General features: G+C 41.5%; 1 protein-coding gene across 5 annotated transcripts in view; it reads right to left on the reverse strand.

Moving 5' to 3' along the window:
* LOC5578851 (nuclear receptor coactivator 6) overlaps window positions 1-19,110 on the reverse strand; it is a 60,957-nt gene that overhangs the window by 28,142 nt on the left and 13,705 nt on the right. For 3 of the 5 annotated variants that reach the window (XM_021843650.1, XM_021843645.1, XM_021843649.1), the window contains one exon: window positions 4,752-8,147. In XM_021843650.1, the coding sequence (XP_021699342.1) occupies window positions 4,752-7,938 (3,187 nt within the window). In that variant the 5' untranslated portion in view covers window positions 7,939-8,147. The remainder of the gene's footprint in view (window positions 1-4,751; window positions 8,148-19,110) is intronic. The other 2 variants (XM_021843646.1, XM_021843648.1) reach the window with 2 other exon arrangements.

Raw genomic sequence — 19,110 nt, forward strand, 5'->3', positions numbered from 1 at the left:
GATAGCAAGCGTAATTTTAAGCTACAGAATATATGTTAAATCATCCTGAGATCTTGACAGGCTTCCATGCAATGTTAGCACCCATTATTCATACGAGGGCCTTAATTTTTGCGCACCTCTAACAATTCGAAATGGCACGTAAATACATGTTCGTCCTTGCAAATGACAAAAGCTGTCGATCTTACCAGGAATGGTCACTCACTCCTTGAGGTAGCGGCTACATGTAATATTCCTGAAAGTACCTTTAGTATGAAGCTGAAGGCAAGATGTGCATCGAAAAATCTCGGAAAACCCACTGTATTGACGTAGGAGGAGACTTTTACTGTAAACTGGCTAAATGATAGCGCAAAGGTTGGCGTCCTAGTTGAGGGACAATGATTCAAGTTTCAGTTGTCTAGCAAAAAAGCCCGTTCAATTATGGAATATCCGGTACGTATGGCGGCAAATCAGTAAAAAATGATGAATCGCGTGAGATTAACGATACATCTCCCAAATTGGGCGAAATTGAATCGTTCACGACTATCAGCAGTGGATACGAGCATCGAATTTCGATAGTTATCCAAAGAGATGGAGCAGAATAAGAAAAACGAGGAACAGAAACAACAAGAAAATAAGAATGTTTAAGAATTAAAAAAAAACAGGGGATAAATTTAATAAAGCAACATACGAAAACAAATAAGCATAAGCTACGGCTGTAAACGATATTGCTCAGATTGTAATCTTGTGAAAACATAATAAAAAAAAAATAAGAACAGAGTAAATCACTATTCGTGACCACTCCATATTCGGGGTAGTTGAACAAATATAATTGAAATTCACGGAAAAACTGATGAAACTCATATTAGTTGTTCCCTTTTTTTAATACGAAACCAGTAAAAAAGTAAAATTATTTAGAGCAAACGAGCATTTTAAAGTATGCGCAAAGTTTGGAACAATTCAAATTTTGTGCGCAATGTTAGGCGCAAGGTATTGAATCACCTTTTGCGTTTTTTATGAATTATTTATATTCTTTTTAAATCATGTGAAGGATAAAAGCCTATCGTTGGCAAAATTTTGAATGAAAAAGATACATCTTCTTCTTCTGGCGTTACGTCCCCAGTGGGACAGAGCCTGCTTCTCAGCTTAGTGTTCTTATGAGCACTTCCACAGTTATTAACTGAATCCCATCGAAGCGCTCTCTAAAGCATCTCGGAGTAATGGTCGACGACAGGCTAAACTTCAACAGCCACGTAGACTATGCCTGCGAAAAGGCAGCGAAAGCTGCTAACACCGTAGCCAGGATCATGCCCAACATTGGAGGACCAAGAAGCAGCACGAGGCGTCTTCTATACTGAGTTATGGAGTCCCGGCTTGGGCTGCAGCGTTGGGAACCAAACGTAATCGAGATAAGCTGGCAGGTACGTTCCGGCTCATGGCTATACGGGTTGCGAGTGCCTACCGCACTATATCATCGGAGGCAGTGTGCGTTATCGCCGGAATGATCCCCATCTGCATAACTCTGGCTGAAGACATCGCATGTTACCAGCAAAGGGACACCAGGAATGTGAGGAATACCATTAGGTTAGACACAATGGCCAGGTGGCAGCAGGAGTGGGATAACTCGGAGAAAGGAAGGTGGACCCACAGGCTCATTCCTAACGTGTCGGTGTGGACGACCAGAAAACATGGAGAAGTTAACTTCTTCCTGACCCAGTTTCTGTCAGGCCATGGATGCTTCCGGAAATATCTGCAAAGATTCGGACACGCAGAATCTCCACATTGTCTGGCCTGTCCAAATATCGAGGAGACACCGGAGCACGTTATATTCGACTGCCCTCGATTCACGGATATACGAAGCGAGATGATGCCAGAAACCGCAAACGTCCTAAATCCGGACAACATCGTGCAGAACATGTGCCAGCATGAAATCACCTGGAATGCGGTGAACAGGGGAATAACGGCGATTTTGTCGTTGCTGCAAAGAAGATGGCGTGAAGACCAGAGAGCTCCGGGTCGCGATCGGAGTAGGCTAGATCCTCCGTCGGGGACTAGACCGAGTAGAGCGGGCGTAGCGTAGTATCGGTTAATAGTCGTCGGGGCGCCTGCAAACCGGAAGCCATCCTCCAACCGGAATCGCTGGACCGCCTTCGGCACTCCACCGGCCAGTATCGAATCATGAAGAAGCGCGTAGCCGGCGTAGGCTAGCTCCACCGTCGGGGACTAAGCCGAGTAGCATCGATCGTCACAAACCAGTTTTGGATCGTCTGGGCGCCAGTGAACCGGAAGTCATCCTCCAACCGGAATTGCTGGACCGACCTCGGCATCCAACTGGTCAACAAGGAGAGCTCGAACAGCAGCAGCGGAGAACGAGTCGTCGTAGAGCAACGAAGTGCACATGAGCGTCCAGTAGAAGATCAACAGAGCTCTGACGCGAGGCCAGCCCAAGGGAAGTATGCGTCGTCGCACAGAAAGCTGTCCAGAACAGTTAGAGGCTGAGATTGAAGAAGTGCATGAGCACAGCCCTCCCCCGATGAAGTTGCCTGATGTAGTTTTGGGGGGGATCGAGGCACAGGAGCAGTAGGGAAAGTTTTTTAGTGGTTAAGCACGCCTAACGTGAGTCCCACGCCGTGCCAACACACAACAGGCCTGGCTTTTGAAGCTTTTTTGTACCCTACTATAAAAAAAAAAAAAAAAAAAAAAAAAAAAAAAAAAAAAAAAAAAAAAAAACACTTATTAACTGAGGGCTTACTATGCCGATGCACTGTGTTTTATTTTCTCGATTTCATGCGCTTTTTGAATAGCGCCCAAACCGTTGATTTTAACGATATAGTTTGTTCGGAGAAGTTTCTTGGTATATTAAAGCGCAACTTTTGACGAAAAAAGTTTTGTGATCAATCCACCTAGCAGTGAGATAGAAAAACTATTTTTTCAAAACATTTAGATAGACATATGGTGTTTTCGGCAAAGTTATAGAATTGGCAATTTGAAACAACTTTGTCGAAGACATGATTTTTCTATCTCTTATACTTTTTGAGATATATGCCGTTGTATGTGAATGACCCCTAAAAATCATACTTTTTATCATAACATTTTTCCAAGATTTTGAACATTTTTTGTGTTTTCTACAAAGTTGTTTGTCATGAAAAAAAACCGTGTTTTTGCTGAACATATCATCATTCTATCTTTTGAAGTAACAAAGTTATTCATGAATTACTCTTATTTCAAGGGGTAGTTTACTGCCCATAAATGCATGTCAGTCCCATGTTTGCTGGATTTCCTATTCACATGGGACAATTATGCGTTTATGGGCAGTTTAGGCCTCTATAACTAGCTTCGGCGCAAAATGGCGCAGACAACTCTTACAAATCATGAAAGTACCATATCTCCCCTTTCCGCATTTGATAAAAAACGTTTGTCTATAAGCGTCTTTGCATGGGTTTTTACAACAAACAACAAATAAGCCTTATTAAAACAAATTCGACTGATAATTCTTTTACTTTAAGAGATAGAGACTTGCAATGTTCAGCAAAAACACGCGTTTTAAGATGTTTAACAACTTTGTAGAAGACATGAAAAATGAACACGGAGGTGTAGGTTCAAAACGGGTCTACCCCGTTTGGCATAATGCCATTTGGCATACAGTCGTTTGGCATAATAGTCGTTTGGCATAATGGTCGTTTGGCATAATTTGAAAAGGAAGATACTACAGTGGTACAGTAAAATCCGGAAACATAAAATGCGTCATAAAATATCATGTTCCTTTTTGTTTTCAAGTCAATTTGCAATACTTAGACGTTGGACACATATTTTTGTTAAAAATACGTTATAATATCCCAGACATAATGACCCCCGGAAGTCATGTATGATACAATTCTAGAAGAGCTTCATTAGATATTGGTTTCCTTAGAAAATGAAGATTAGAAGTATGTCCTATCAATAACTGACAACGAAATGTACGATCGCGAGCAATTTATCACCCCCTTTTGCATAATGGAGGGAATTTGATCAAATTAAATGTTTTTCACAATTATGCCAAACGGCCATTATGCTAAATGGCGATTATGCCAAATGGCATTATGCCAAACGGCATTATGCCAAACGGCATTATGCCAAATGGCATTATGCCAAACGGGGTAGACCCGTTCAAAACAGCTTGGGGAGTTGAATGTTTTCGAATGGAAAATCACGATGGAATCAAAATATACCTACTCATTCGACGAAAAATCGATTTACACTTCTAAAGTTGAAAATAGGTATATTTGGCGACACTGCATTCAAGAACAATATTTTTTTCTAGGCTCCTTAAATGATTTCTTTCAAAAGTGTAAAAGACAATTTTTCTCAAGGTCTAATAGTATCAAAGATATAAATTGAAGATCCCATGGATTTTTGTCAAATTTGCAATCCGGGAATGGTTCATGGGCCGAAAGCCACAAAAAATGTTTTTGCTTGTTTTACGTTAATAACTATACGTGTTGTGGACACTTGGTATGGGATGACCCCAAACAAATATGATACAGTTGATAAAATGAGCTTTTATATTTATAAATGAATGAAAATGAATGCATGATTTTGTGAAAGATTATGAAAACCCCTTAAATAACACAAAAATAAATAAATATCTCACTCAACAAAAAAGCCTGAAAAGGAAAAATAAAATTGAATTTCGAAAAAGAAAACCAATAGAACGGTTGATAGGTACATAATAAAGAAACCATAAAATAATGTTGAATATAAATTGTTTAAGATGTAAATAAATTTCGGGATCTTACCTCCTAACTTGAGAGTGTTCTCATCTATCTGTTCGGGTTTGGCAGCGGCGGCGGCGGCCTGCGCCTGGGCGGCAGCGTTGTTCTTGTTTTTGGAGCCAGCACTGGCGGTACTGGCTGCCGAGGCACTTGCGGAGGTCGTATGACCAGCAGAAGCGGATGGAAGACCTTGGGCCGAGGCAGCCGAGTAGGACATGGCCGTAGTACCGCTGTTGCTGTTGTTATTGGACTTATCGAAAGGCGACACCTTGGCGATCGGTTTGTTCGATGTTGATGAAGAAGCTGCTGTAGTTTTGTCCGCAGACTGATTCGATGCCGAAGATGAATGACTACTACGATGTTGAGTAGGGACGAAACTTGGCGCGAAGGGAGATGGCGTTGGGAGGGCTGGACCTGCAGCCAATAGAGACGGTGCAACAGGGGCTGAAGTAGCAATCGGTTGAACAATGCTGCTTGTTGGTCCTGGAGTAGACGTAGCAGACGAAGAGGATGGGTTGAACAAACTGGCCCAGGACTTGGTCTGAGGTGCAGCCGCCGTCGTTGCCGGTGGTGGTGGTACGTAGGGCGTCTGGACGATCATTTGTCCCTGAGTATACTGACGTTGTGGCGGTGGCACCGAAAGAGATGGCGGAAGACCTGGCGGTGGAAGAGGGGTATTTATCTGGCTGTCACGTTGAGGAATTGCTTCCACTTTTTTGGACTCCATAACCGGACCTGAGTTGACCGGGGTCGCCGTGTGATGCTCGGAGGAACTGTAGGACTTCTGTGGTGCTAACGGTTGTTTATGTATCGACGGAGGAGCAGACGTTATTCCAAGAGTAGTGAACGGAACGGGCGAGGTATTTTTCTGATAAGGCTTAGTGGAACTAATGACAGATGGACCCGATGAGGTGCTACTACTGCTGGTGTATTCCTTATTTGGAATGGCTGATACCGATACCGATGCTGTTGTCTTTTTCTGCTGCTGACTACTGTTATGCTGCACAATGGTGGTTGTGGAGGACGTAAACGATGAGATTGTTGTAGCCGGGGGTTGAGATCCTGGATTAGTCCAATACGGACCGTTACGGCGGTCATCTTTGAAGACGAGCTTTTCTTGAACTGTCCTTTGTAATCGTGCGACTTCCTCAGTTGAAGTCTGACTTTTGTTACTATTTACAAAACATTGCGATTGATGATGCTGCTGTGATTGCTGATTTGGCACTGGTTTACTGCTATTCGTGGACATTTCACTGGTCTTGTCAACGGCTACGGTGGCAGGAGTCGCCACCGACGCGACCTCGTTGGTCTTTTTCTTCGAATTGTTGTTACTATCGTTTGTGATTGGTTGATGATGTAGTGGTTGTTGCTGTTGGTGTTGTTTTTCTAAATTCCGGAATTGAACCGGTATCGGCGGAGGTGGTACGTTGAGCTGGGGTGGAGGGACATGGGTTATAGTAATCGGTAATGGTACTGGAATTTGTGTAGGTGATATTACTGTTGCTACTGCTGCTGCTGGTGTTTGTTGAATTGTCTCTTGCACAATAGTTGTGTGCATTGGTGCTGGTGTAGGTTCCTGAATATGTCCTTGTGGTTGATCCGATGTGAAGCTGTTTTCAACAGGTGCTGAGACTTGAGCATGAATATTGGTCTGTTGGGGTGGTGGTGACATTGGTTGATTGTATTGGGATTGAGGCGATTGTTCGATGATGTAGTTATTCTCTTGATCTACCGGTTGTGATGGTTCTTGTTCGTGTTGAATATCTGATTCTTGTTGCAATTCCATCAGTGAAGAATGCGATTGGTGTTGTGGCTGTTGTTGTAGTTGTTGCTGATGATGAGGTTCTTGTTGAGGTTGTTGTGGCACAAGGTACATGTCAGATTGATTTAGATTATGTAGAGATGAAGCATTTGAAGAGGGAGAGGATATGAGATTGGCAGCTGGAGACATGACTGCATTGTTGTTAATTGCATTATAGTCATCCGAAGGCGCCGGAGTGATTTGACCATAATCGTCAGTTTGAATTGGTGTTGCAGGTCCCATCGTAAAGTTAGGAACATTTGGATCAAGCACATGAGTTATTGGCTGCATGGTAGGAGGCCCCTGTTGCATCATGTTCATATCCTCCTCTGGTGGGATATATTCTACGTTCTCCGGATTGTATTCTATCATGGTCGGTTGTTGCCACATATCCTGATGCATAACACCATCTTCTGGTGGTTGTTGTGGATTATGATCCTCCCCTTTACCATCGTATAGAGGATACTCGGATGGATACATTGGTTGGTACACAACACTCGGCGAATAGCTGTACATGGTCTGATACATAGGGACTTGGAGTATTGGCGCTCCTGCTGCATGTTGCGCCGAAGGATGATGTCCTGGTGTTACCGAGGGGTAGAATGGAGGATAAAAATAGTAACCTCCATAACCTCCATAAGTAACTGGTTGCGCTGGACTCATGATTGGTTGATGCTCCATGGACATCGAATGTTGCACCATGTCCGGAGTGTGCTGTTGAGGTGGTTGTGATGGTTGGCTTTGGGATTGATTTTGACTTTGACTTTGTGATTGTTGCTGTTGCGATTGCTGCACTCCTTGTTGAGGTAACTGACCTTGAACTTGTCCTGGTTGTTGCTGATGATGAATACCAGCTGGTTGGCTAGATTGCATCACAGTTTGCTGTTGTGCGATGTAATGTGGAACAAATCCTCCTCGTGGTCTAGTATTGTGTCCAATTCTACCACTTCTACCATTGCGTCGCATTCCACCACGGGCTTCTCCCCGAGGAGTCATTATTTGCATTTCATGTCCAGAAGGAACTTCACCAGTAATGTAAGCTCCCGTAGGCGCTGGAGATGCACCTGTTGTCACATATTGGGGCATACCATGCGGCACAAAGCCATGTACGTTCACGTTAGCTGTAAGGTTGCTAACGTAAACATTTCCAGGAATTGGCTGGGGAATGACTGGCATCGGATACATCGCATTACCGGGAGGACCCCCGGTCATGTAATGCTGTGATGGATACATCTGTTGAGGAGCGGAAGCAACAACACTCTGTTGATCGCTAGAGCCCCGACTAACGTTCACCGCTACATTATGACTATTTGGTGGAGGGTTCCCTTGCTGTGTTTGAGGTGGTTGACCTTGCTGTGTCTGCTGTTGTTGTTGCGACGGATAGTGGGGATTGTTTGTGTGTGGCGGCATAGTCGTCGTCGTAGACGCCTCGGAGATCGCTGTTGTCGTGCCGTCCGGCGTCGAAGCAGCTACTCTTTCGCCTGTTCGGCTGGAGTAATTTCTCCCGCTGACTACACGATAACTACTGCTACTGTTGGTACTGCTGCTGTGAGCCGAGCAACTCAGTCGTTGCTCGCTTTCTCCGTACTCGGTGTATGTTGCTTCCAGATTTGTGTTCACTGCAATTAGGAACAAAATGAAAAACAAATTGAGTTAGTATTACGCAAATTGATACAAATTAAGAAAATTAAATATTACATAAATTGCCAAATGTAGGGTAAGCGCGAATCTCTAATCAAAACAAGTGCCATTCTACATAATATATAAATTAATACCGGAAAGAGTAAATGACTACATAGGGCATTACTTTGCACTGCCCGTCAAGCCTTTTGTTATATTCGACCTAATACGACGGCTTATGAACCATATTTCTAAAATAATCCCCAAATTCGTTCTTCCGAATGTTCCATTCCCCAGGAAGCTTTATACTACCCGCTAATAGTATGGAATCGTTCAAGTATTAATACGACCTTGTAAACGCATCTACAAGCGAAATCAGAGTTGGTAGAAGTAAAAAGACGGTTCAGTGGGCAAGATGGGTCAGTGTCATTTTGAAGCGCAGTGTATATATTTTTAATAAGGTGGCGCGGGGCAAGTGAAATTAACGAGTTTATTTTAATGAATATGGGAATTTACGTTCTAAATTCATGCGTAAACGTTTGAGGCCATTCAGAATGTTACGACAGACAAGAAGTTCATGAGAATTTTCAACCATAATAGCATAATAGAAGAGCGAAAGATTGTTTACCTCCCAAATATGATTTCGTAACAAGTAGATCCTGTGTTATTTTATTTTGATATCATTGGTGAAAAAATGTTGCGGGAAATAATTTCCTTTACTACCTCCAAATTGCGCTGCAAAGTAATTTTAAACTGTAATTAAAAAAAGTTTCGATGTGGACCTTAAAATAGCTAAACTGAAACAATATCAATTTTCTAACAACGTAAGGTCAGTAAAAATTTTCTTACTAGGGATTTAATTTGGTTTTGCTCTTTAAATACCCATATGGTTCGCATGGTTCGAAATTATCGTAGAAACACAGAACGTGCTGAATATTCACACGAACACAGCCAATTAATATAGGAAGACGCGGTTTAAAAAGGCTTCAATCTAAGAATTTGCACGGACATCCCGAGGAATGTCGATGCAAAGTTAATTTTAAATATAAAAAATGAATTGTGCTACTTTTCCCCGAATATCGTTTCCCCGAATTCTAGTTCCCCGAAAAGAATAAGCAATCAAAAGAAGGAGAAATAGGGTGCAGAGCTACTTGAACACTTCGACGATTCACTTTGGCATGGGGGTTTTTCTCGGCCTAATTATCTCAAATTTTGAAAGCAAAGTCTCAAATTAAGAAGCGTTTCAGTACGACGCATATAGTGGTTAAATATGAGCTCCGTAGCGTTTGAAAAACCCCACAGCCGAAGTGAAACAAAAATGCCAAGAATAGGACCCGGCTTCCTAATTGATCATTCTAGGCCAAACCCATATTGCCAAAAATGCTGAGGATGGTAAAACCCAAAAGAACCGCCAATCAAATAAAGTGGGGTGCATATCCGATGACCGGTTCATCATCTCCCTTGACATACAGAAAGTTATGATGAGTGCTAAAAATTTGTGAGGGAACTGGGCTATTCGGGGAAACAGGCGCGTGTACAGGTCGACCATCTTTTCAAATGTTCGGTCGACAATGTCCATATCATCCACGAAACAAACAAATTGACTGGATCTCGTAAAAAACGTACCCCGGCTGTTAAGCCCGGCTCTCCGCATAACACCTTCTAGCGCAATATTGAACAACAGGCACGAAAGTCCATCACCTTGTCGTAGTCCCCGGCGGGATCCAAACGAAGTGGAGTGTTCACCTGAAACCTTCACACAATTTTGCACACCCTCCATCATCGCTCTTATCAGTCTCGTGAGCTTCCCGGGAAAGCCGTTCTCGTCCAGGATTATCCATAGCTCTACGCGGTCGATACTGTCGTATGCCACCTTAAAATCGATGAAAAAGTGGTGCGTTGGGACCTGGTATTCACGACATTTCTGGAGGATTTGCCGTACAGTAAAGATCTGGTCCGTTGTCGATCGGCCGTTGAAGCCGGCTCGATAACTTCCCACGAACTCGTTTACTATAGGTGACACACGACGGAAGATGATCTGAGATGATGGGATGGCCCATCTTCATGAGTTCAGCTCCGATAGCATCCTTACCAGCAGCTTTATTGTTCTTGAGCTGGAGAATGGCATCTTTAACCTCCCTCAAAGTGGGGCTGGTTGATTTCCATCGCCCGCAGTACTGACGAAGGCCTTTGCTCCGTTGTCCCGTCCTTCATTGCCTGTGCTCTCAGCGCCATTCAGATGTTCGTCGAAGTGCTGATTCCACCTTTCGATCAGCTCACGTTCGTCCGTCAAAATGCTCCCATCCTTATCCCTGCACATCTCGGCTCGCAGCACGTCTATAACTATCCACGGGTCCCTTGCTGCAGCATAACCGCCCGCGCTGCATTCTTCTCCTCCAAAATCTGCCTACATTCCTCGTCGAACCAATCATTCCGTCGACTATGTCCCACGTACCTGACGTTGCACTCAGCTGCATCGTTGATGGCTGCTTTCACTGCTCTCCAGCAGTCCTCAAGAGGGGCTTCATCCAGCTCACCCTCTTTCGGTAATACAGCCTCGACGTGCTGCGCGTATGCAGACATCCGGTATGTGACATCCGGTTGCTTAAGCCGCTCTAGGTCATACCGGGGCGGCTGTCAGTACCGTACGTTGTTAACGACCGAGAGTTTTGGGCGCAGTTTGAACATCACCAGATAGTGGTTAGCCCACGATAGGTCCTGACGTCGATAATGTCGGAGAAGTGCCGTCCATCAATCAGAACGTGATCGATTTGTGATTCTGTCTGCTGTGGTGATCCCCAGGTGTATCGGTATGGGAGCAAACAGCCTTAGCTGTATTAGTCACGAAAAAGATGTAACAAAAGGATAAACTGATGGTGACGACAAGGCTGCGAAAAATGTTGTTCTCAGCTTTCCAAACGTGACGTCATCTTCGGCTACTTCGTGAACTTTTGGCTCGCCGAAGTTGGTATTGCACAACTACCACTTCAAAACTGATGTCGTCACAAATACTAATTTGATGTTCGACCGCACCTCTAAATATGCCACATCGGGCCCGACTAGTCTAGAGGATTTAAAGACTTCAAAACATAACTGCGTCCTGATGCGAACGTGTCGTCAAACGGTGTTTCACTTTACTAGAAGTCGTCCATAACGGCAACGAGTAAGATTAAGACCAGAGTGGCCACCAAATATCCATTTTGAAATTCCCGCTTTTTTCCCGGTTTTCCCGGTATTATTTTCAAAATTTTCCCGGTTTTTAATTGAGAGGCCCATACGCAAAAGGATGACCCTTTGGTCGTTTTTTCAACTGAATTTACTAAAAATTCTACTTCAAGCTGTATTTTTAGGTGATTTTCCGTCCAATAAAAAAATAATATTCGGGTTTGTTTTTTGGTTCCCGTACAATTAGTATGAAAAATTGCTAAAAATACTTGAAAACAAAACTAGGTTTCTGCCACTTACAGCCATTTGCTTCTAATCCCCTCAATGGTGCCAATAGGATGGTTTCTACTCTTGGCATTTTTGATTCACTTCAACAACAAGCAGTCCCGGCAAGCGTTGTAATGCCCAGGCCGTAGAGGCGTTGAAAATAATACCAAAGATTATGTCAAATTTACATTACCCGTTTTCTCAACATTCTTGGACGATTTTCAAAAAAATATTATTCCACTCAAAATCGTCGGAGCTCTTGAGGACAACAAAAGTGAAAAAAATGTTCAAATCGGTCGTCCCGTTCTCAAGCCAACTCGTGACATACGAACACCATTCCATTTTCATTTATATAGATAGATATGTCCTTCTTGTGCATCTCATTACACTGTTTAAAATGTTTCAATCTAAAATCTTTCATTTTTTTTTCTTCATACAAAAGAAAAGTTCACTAAAGCAAATAAAGTTTAAGCTGATGATGAAACAAAGCCCCACTAAACTAAAGTAACTAAAGGAAGTTATGAATCCAATATGTTCGAGGCTTAATTCTGCCTGGAGTTTTGAAACTCTGATTCAAAACTTTGAGTCATATGTTAGTGAAAAAATCAAGCCCTGGTAGTGAGAGGAAAAAAACGATTTCGAAACATTACCAACCAATTCAAAACATTTCTAAGAACTTTAGTGTAGCAAAGTAGAATATTTAATGTTATTTTTCCAACAATACGGATTATTAATGGAAATGTAATAAACCATATCAACCTTCTACAACTTTTGATTTACGCGTAAATTAACAGCTTTAAAGTGTTTGTTCAAAATGTTTTTCCCGGTGACCATCTCAAATTCCCGGTTTTTCCCGTCTTTTTCCCGATGGATTCAAATTCCCGTCTTTTTCCCGCTTTTCCCGTTTTTCCCGGTTCAGTGGCCACCCTGTAAGACGTTGTCTACTATTGGGCGTAGTATAGGTCGAACTCGAATATCCGGAGACTCAGTTATCCGGAATTTTAGACTCGATTATCCGGAGTATGCTTTTGATATTCTTGTTTTTCAGTTTTTATGCATAAATTTGAGTCAATTCAGTATTGCAATATACAACATGAATGGTTAGCTGTTTTGAACGTAGGTAAGAAAAGGAGGGTTTGAAAAGGGATTTTTTGTATACGATAGTCAAAAAAATTGTAATTTTTTCTCAAAGCCCCTAATGTGCTTAGAAATAATTTCTGGCTACGCCACTGCGTCCACCATATAAATATATGAAGTCATATAAATATAAAACGATAAAAGATAATATTCAAGTTCTTTTATCGCAAATTTTATTTTTTTAGTGATTCGATTATCCGGAGTGAATAAAACGATACTCCGGATAATCGAGTCCGATCTGTATCTTAAATATATGTGTGTATAGTTTTCATTTTGGGATTGATTTTCTAATGAATGACATTCTGAGGGACAGCGCATGTTGGGAAGAGAGGCTTTTACCGTTTTAATGTATAAGTCTAAGAACCCTGTCGAAACTCAAATTTAAATTATGTATTAACAAAATTCCGCAAAGCTCTAGGCAGATTTTTGGCGGAGTAGTTATAATTCGCGGCCAAAAAGCAAAGCATTGCTGAAGGTGTCTGGGTTCGATTCCCGGTCGGTGCAGGATCTTTTCGTAATGTAAATTTACTTGGCTTTCCTGGGCATAGAGTACCATCGTACCGGCCACACGATATACGAATGCGAAAATGGCAACTTTGGCAAAGAAAACTCTCAGTTAAGAACTGTGCTCATAAGAACACTAAGCTGAGAAGCAGGCTCTGTCCCAGTGAGGACGTTATACCAAGAAGAAGAAACAACGAAACTTTTGAAACTATCACAGAGAATCGCCTTATGCACACCCATAATTTGTATTCCATGCGAAAAAGTGTTTAATTTATTCTTAAAAAGCGTATTGAAGGACTTAAGTTGAAACAGTTTTTATTCCAACTTCCAAGGTTGTACTGAAACTTCAAAGGCACTAATCTCGCGAAGGAAGCATCTAACAACAGTGAACTTTTTATTTTGGCTTTGTGTACTAGCAGAAAGCTTGAAATAGATCAGTAACGTTTACCTACTATTTCACCAATTTAGTAGTGCCGTTGAACACGTGAGTAGAATCACAAGTCGGCCATTGTGACGGCCTTCTTTGGATTCTGAGATGTTTCACCTTAAACTTTAATCAACTCGTGGGGCAAAACGACTAATCCTATTTCATAACACCAAAACAGCCGTTTGAATTCAAATTCCAGCAAACATAATGCCACGCTTTGGTTACGTGCCACATTTTTCGAATCAGCATGTATACTCTATAATTGAACAATAACATGTCAAACGCCTTTTTTGCATGCAACGTATATGTTTGTCTGTGGTATATGCAAGCATGCGTACGCGCGTAGGGGTAACGCCAAGCTCAGGTGGCGCGTTTTACCCCGCAAAAAATAAAAATTCAGATATGCAAGCACTTTTTTTAATTGAAAATAGATGGCTGTTTCTACTATTTGATAAAAAACATGTTTGTCTATCAGATCATGATCAAAAAAGAGCTTATAATAATGTCTTTCACAGCTAAAATCCCTCCCTTAGCCGGCGCGTTATGTCCCCAGTTACCCCAGACAAAAAAAAACTCTGAGAAGATCACTTCCGAGTATTCGCACACAAGGAAGGGTGACTCTGTGCAAAAATGTAAGATTTCCCCCAATGGAACCTAATGCAGCCTGCAACATTCCCACATAAGCCCAAAGCTCCTTATTTGAAGCCCAAATAGGTGTTGATGTGGTGGATGCACCCCCTGTTTACGCCTATGTGCGGCATGAAGGAGGTCGTGGAATCGAACGATGAGTGTTATGCTTTGTAAGCATAAACATCCAGCGTTCGAGAACGATAACCTACCGTAATGCACACGCAGCGAAATGGGCTGTAGCATACCACCTCGGTAGAATGCTAGAGTTAAGTAAGAATGAAAAATAAATGAGAATGAAAGTAACCATAGACCGGACCAGTTCATTGGCTATCACTCACCCAGTCATTGGGACATAACATGGCGATCCTTTGCCAGTGACTACACCAAACGAATCAATCAGTGCAAGTTAATTATGTGATTAACCCCGCAACTACACCAACGAATCAATAAGTGCAAGTTAATTAATTGATATAGTGATCGGAAAAGTGCAGCAAAATGGGTTGGTTTTCGGCGGACGAAATCGTCGCCCCAGCCGCAGTGACTACAACAGAAAGTCATCACACAGCACAGACCGTAGCGCTATGTCTTATGGCTGGAGTAGCCGTGGGATATCTACTCGTAAAAAGTCTGATGAAGTGTCACCGGCAGCAAACGGAGCGTGTTGCGGAGCGCACCGCACGGTTGGCAAATTTGCCTGCCTAATGATTCACATTCACATTCGGCGCGAAGAAAATTAGTGCCAAAAAGTGAACGAAAAGACTATGAACTAAGTCGTTAAATTGGAAAAGTGCACAGAGAAGCAAATGCTAGTGACCACGGTATACAAATTAACAAGTGATCAACGAATTTTAAGAACAATCATACATGATGGGAGATCGAAGAACACTAAATGAAGAAAAGCTGAGACAGTGCTACCAATTTTTCGAGCGAGAATTGATGCATTGGGAACGCCTCGCTAGGAAAAGATTGTTAATCACCATAGAGGAATTTGAATCCAAGAAGGCCATCATGGAAGCAGTTCATCGCGTGGCAGCAGTAGCAGCCATCGAATGTGGACCAGTGGACGTACAAAACCTTCAGTGGAACTACGGTGAATTATCCATGGCGATGGAGGCATATCGACAAATGGATTTATAAGGGAAGTAGCTAATGAATGAACCACATATAGGATAAGATACTGATAGGAAATTACAATTTTAGGTAAAAAGTACGAATGGGTACATGTATTCATGGACGAACATGGACGAACAAATGGCACAGTGGTGAGTGAAAAGTAGATGTAAAGCAAAAAAAAAAAAAAAAAAAAAAAATGGAATGGATAAATTTTTCAGCATCGAAGATGCTATTTTCAAACTGCATCAAAGCTTGAAAAAATATAATACATTTAAAGTAGAGACACGAGACAAAAAGGTGCATAAATTGATAGCTCTTAAAGGAGATTTAAAAGCAATAGTAAAGAGCAGCTCAATTGACTATGTAACTAGGCAACATTTGTTTGCCAGGTATAAAAGGCTAAGAGCAGTTATTTACGATTGTCTGAATCTTTTAAAGTCACCTTTGGAAGAATCGATACTGGGAAATTTATTCACTCTAGAGTTAGAACAGGAATCATTAGATAACAATAATTGTAAAGATTCTACAGAAGGCTCAGAAACAGAGTTTGAAGAAGAGTTTGAAAACATGGCCACGAAACTTGATCTCAGTTTAGGCCTGAAGGTAATTCAGCCGTTCGATGGAACAGTAGCTAAGCTAACTAGTTACATCGAAGGAGTTGAGCTCTTCCAGGACTACTCTGAAGGGGTGCCAGAAGACAAAATAATAAAATTTCTAAAGACTACGCTAGTAGGTTCTGCGCACGGTGCGATCGATGGATCTGTAACCGTTGCGGATGCCCTACAGGCTTTGAAAAACAAATTCGCGATCAGAGTAACACCAAGAGCGGTTAAGAACGAAATGAGCGCTCTAAAACAAAGCCAAAAGTCAATATCTGACTTTGGTTCTGAAATGGAGAAATTGTCGGCCAAACTGGCAGCAGCTCATGTTTCTATGGGCACATTTGCGCATGAAGCCGCCGCTGTAAATATTGTAGAACCTATTGCGGTTCAATCATTTATTGATGGATTGAAAGATCCGTCAACTAAATTTTTTCTAAAGGCCCGAAACCCAACAACTTTGAACAAGGCAATCTCTGATGCCTTAGAGTGCCAGGCAACGCCCAGCACAGACAATATGAATGAAAACATGATGGCATTATGGTGTACATCAAACCAACGCCCGTACTACTATGCGAGAGGTCGCAGAGGTTATGGTGGAAACCGTGGGTATCAAAATACTCGTGGTAGAAGCTATGGCCGAGGTAGAGGCAATTACTCAAATTACAACAACCCTAGGAATGACAATATGAATTCACAACCCCAGTCACACAATTATGGCAGAGGCCATAGAGGAAATAGACCACCTCGAGCTAACCACAACGGGAACGATCACAGGGCGCATACAGCAAATATAGCTGAGCAAGCACCCGAACAACCACGTCAACGTCAACCTGTGAACCAGGAGCAAAACCAAGCAGAGGAAGCGAACTTAATAGATTTTTTTCGCTAATTTCAGTGTTAAAAAAGCACTAAGAGCCAAATTTGAATTATTTGGAAGGAGTATAGAATTGATAGTAGACAGCGGAGCATCCTGTTGTCTACTGGACAAAGAGTATATTCCGAAAAATTGTAAAATAAATAAGTCATCAACCATTGAAGTCAGAGGAGTAAATGGAATAACACATACATTGGGATATGTGGATACATCTTTAGGCCATGAGTTGGCAGAGTATCCTGTTAGATTTCATATACTGGAGCAATTACCAGCAAACGTTATTGGTTTGATTGGTACAAACTTTTTGAAAAAATTTGGAGCAAAAATTGACTTTGCAAAAATGAAGATGGAATTCACAATTCCGAGTGGTGAAATACATTTCACAATACCACCAAGATATGAATATATTACATACATAGAAACAGAATTCGCCGAAACATGTGTGGTACTGAACCAGAAAGTTCAGCCAAATGTGTTTGTGGCCAATTCTATAGCAAATCCCGTGAATGGTAAAATACCGGTGCGATTGGTGAATATTTCAAATAAACCAGTTGTTATTAAAGATTTGAAACCAAGGATAGCATTAGCTGAAAACTACAATGTTATAGAATTGAAAAAGGATGATCAAAAATACGACAAAATTCGAGCGAGCAAATTATTGGAAGAATTAAAATTAAATCACTTATCTGGTAGTGATGAAAAAGCTATTAAACAAATTTGCTTGAAATATTCCGATATATTTTGTTTAAAAGGCGATAAGCTTGGTACCACCAATGTTTATTGCCCGTCATTAACGGTCAAGCCAAACATCCAACCAGCATTTAGTAAACCTTACAGGCTTCCTTTCTCTCAGAAAGAAGAAGTCTGCAAACAGGTGGAAAATATGCTTAAAGATGGTATCATTGAAGAAACCAAATCTGAGTGGAACAGCCCCTTGTTGCTAGTTCCCAAAAAATCAGACAATGATTCAAAGAAATGGAGATTAGTTATTGACTATAGGAAAGTCAATACAAATCTTCAAGACGATAAATTTCCATTGCCCAATATAGAGGAAGTAATCGATTCCCTCGCAGGTTCTCAATATTTTACTCATTTGGATTTGTCACAAGGTTATTACCAGTGTGAATTAAAACCGGAGGACAGACCCATTACAGCGTTTGCGACGCCATCCGGTCAGTATCAAATGACCAGGTTACCGATGGGATTGAAAACAAGCCCATCATCTTTTTCTCGATTAATGACAGTAGCAATGTCAGGATTAAATTTGACTAAATGTTTGATTTACCTCGATGATATTATTGTGTTTGGGAAAACATTTGACGAACACAATAAGAATTTGATTTCTGTTTTTCAGCGACTACGAGAAGTCAATTTGAAACTCAACCCCGCTAAATGTAATTTCTTGAAGCAGGAGTTGATATATTTAGGACATTTTATTTCAAAGGAAGGTGTACTACCTGATCCACAGAAAATTGAAACTATTAAAAATTGGAAGAGTCCTTCATCCTCTGATGAAGTTAAGAGATTTGTAGCTTTTGCGAATTACTACAGGAAGCATATACGAAATTTTGCGAGTTTGTGTTTACCATTAAATTATTTAACTCGAAAAGGAATAGAATTCAATTGGAGTGAAGAATGTGAAACTGCATTTCAACAATTGAAAGAGCGGTTCATCAAACCCCCCGTGTTAGATTATCCAGATTTTAGCGAGAAAAACACATTTAAACTACACACTGACGCATCTGGTTACGGAATCGGTGCAGTACTAAGCAACAAAAATGATAAACCAATAGCTTATGCCAGCAAAGGTTTAAATAGCGCTGAGAAGAATTATTCAACAATCGAAAAAGAACTTTTGGCCATAGTCTGGGCAATTCAGCATTTTCGTGTATATTTATATGGACGAAAATTTGAGTTGTATACCGACCATAGACCTTTAGTTTACCTTTTCACATTAACGGATCCTTCGAGTAGGCTGACAAAATTCCGTCTTGCCCTCGAGGAATTCAACTTTGACGTCTTCTACAAAAAAGGTTGTGAAAACGCTGTGGCGGACGCGCTATCACGTATTTCAACAACCGAATTGAGAGACATGCAAGAAAAACTCAGCAATGAGGCATTCGTAACGACCCGAATGCAGTCGAAGAAGGAAAATACTAATTCTACTAAAGAGGTGATCAATGGCCATGACGCTTCAAGTGGAAAAATAGTTCAACTGAAAGTAAAAACAAATAATTTTTCTG

The sequence above is a fragment of the Aedes aegypti genome, chromosome 2 (genome assembly GCF_002204515.2).
Source record: "Aedes aegypti strain LVP_AGWG chromosome 2, AaegL5.0 Primary Assembly, whole genome shotgun sequence".
Lineage (NCBI taxonomy): Eukaryota > Metazoa > Arthropoda > Insecta > Diptera > Culicidae > Aedes > Aedes aegypti.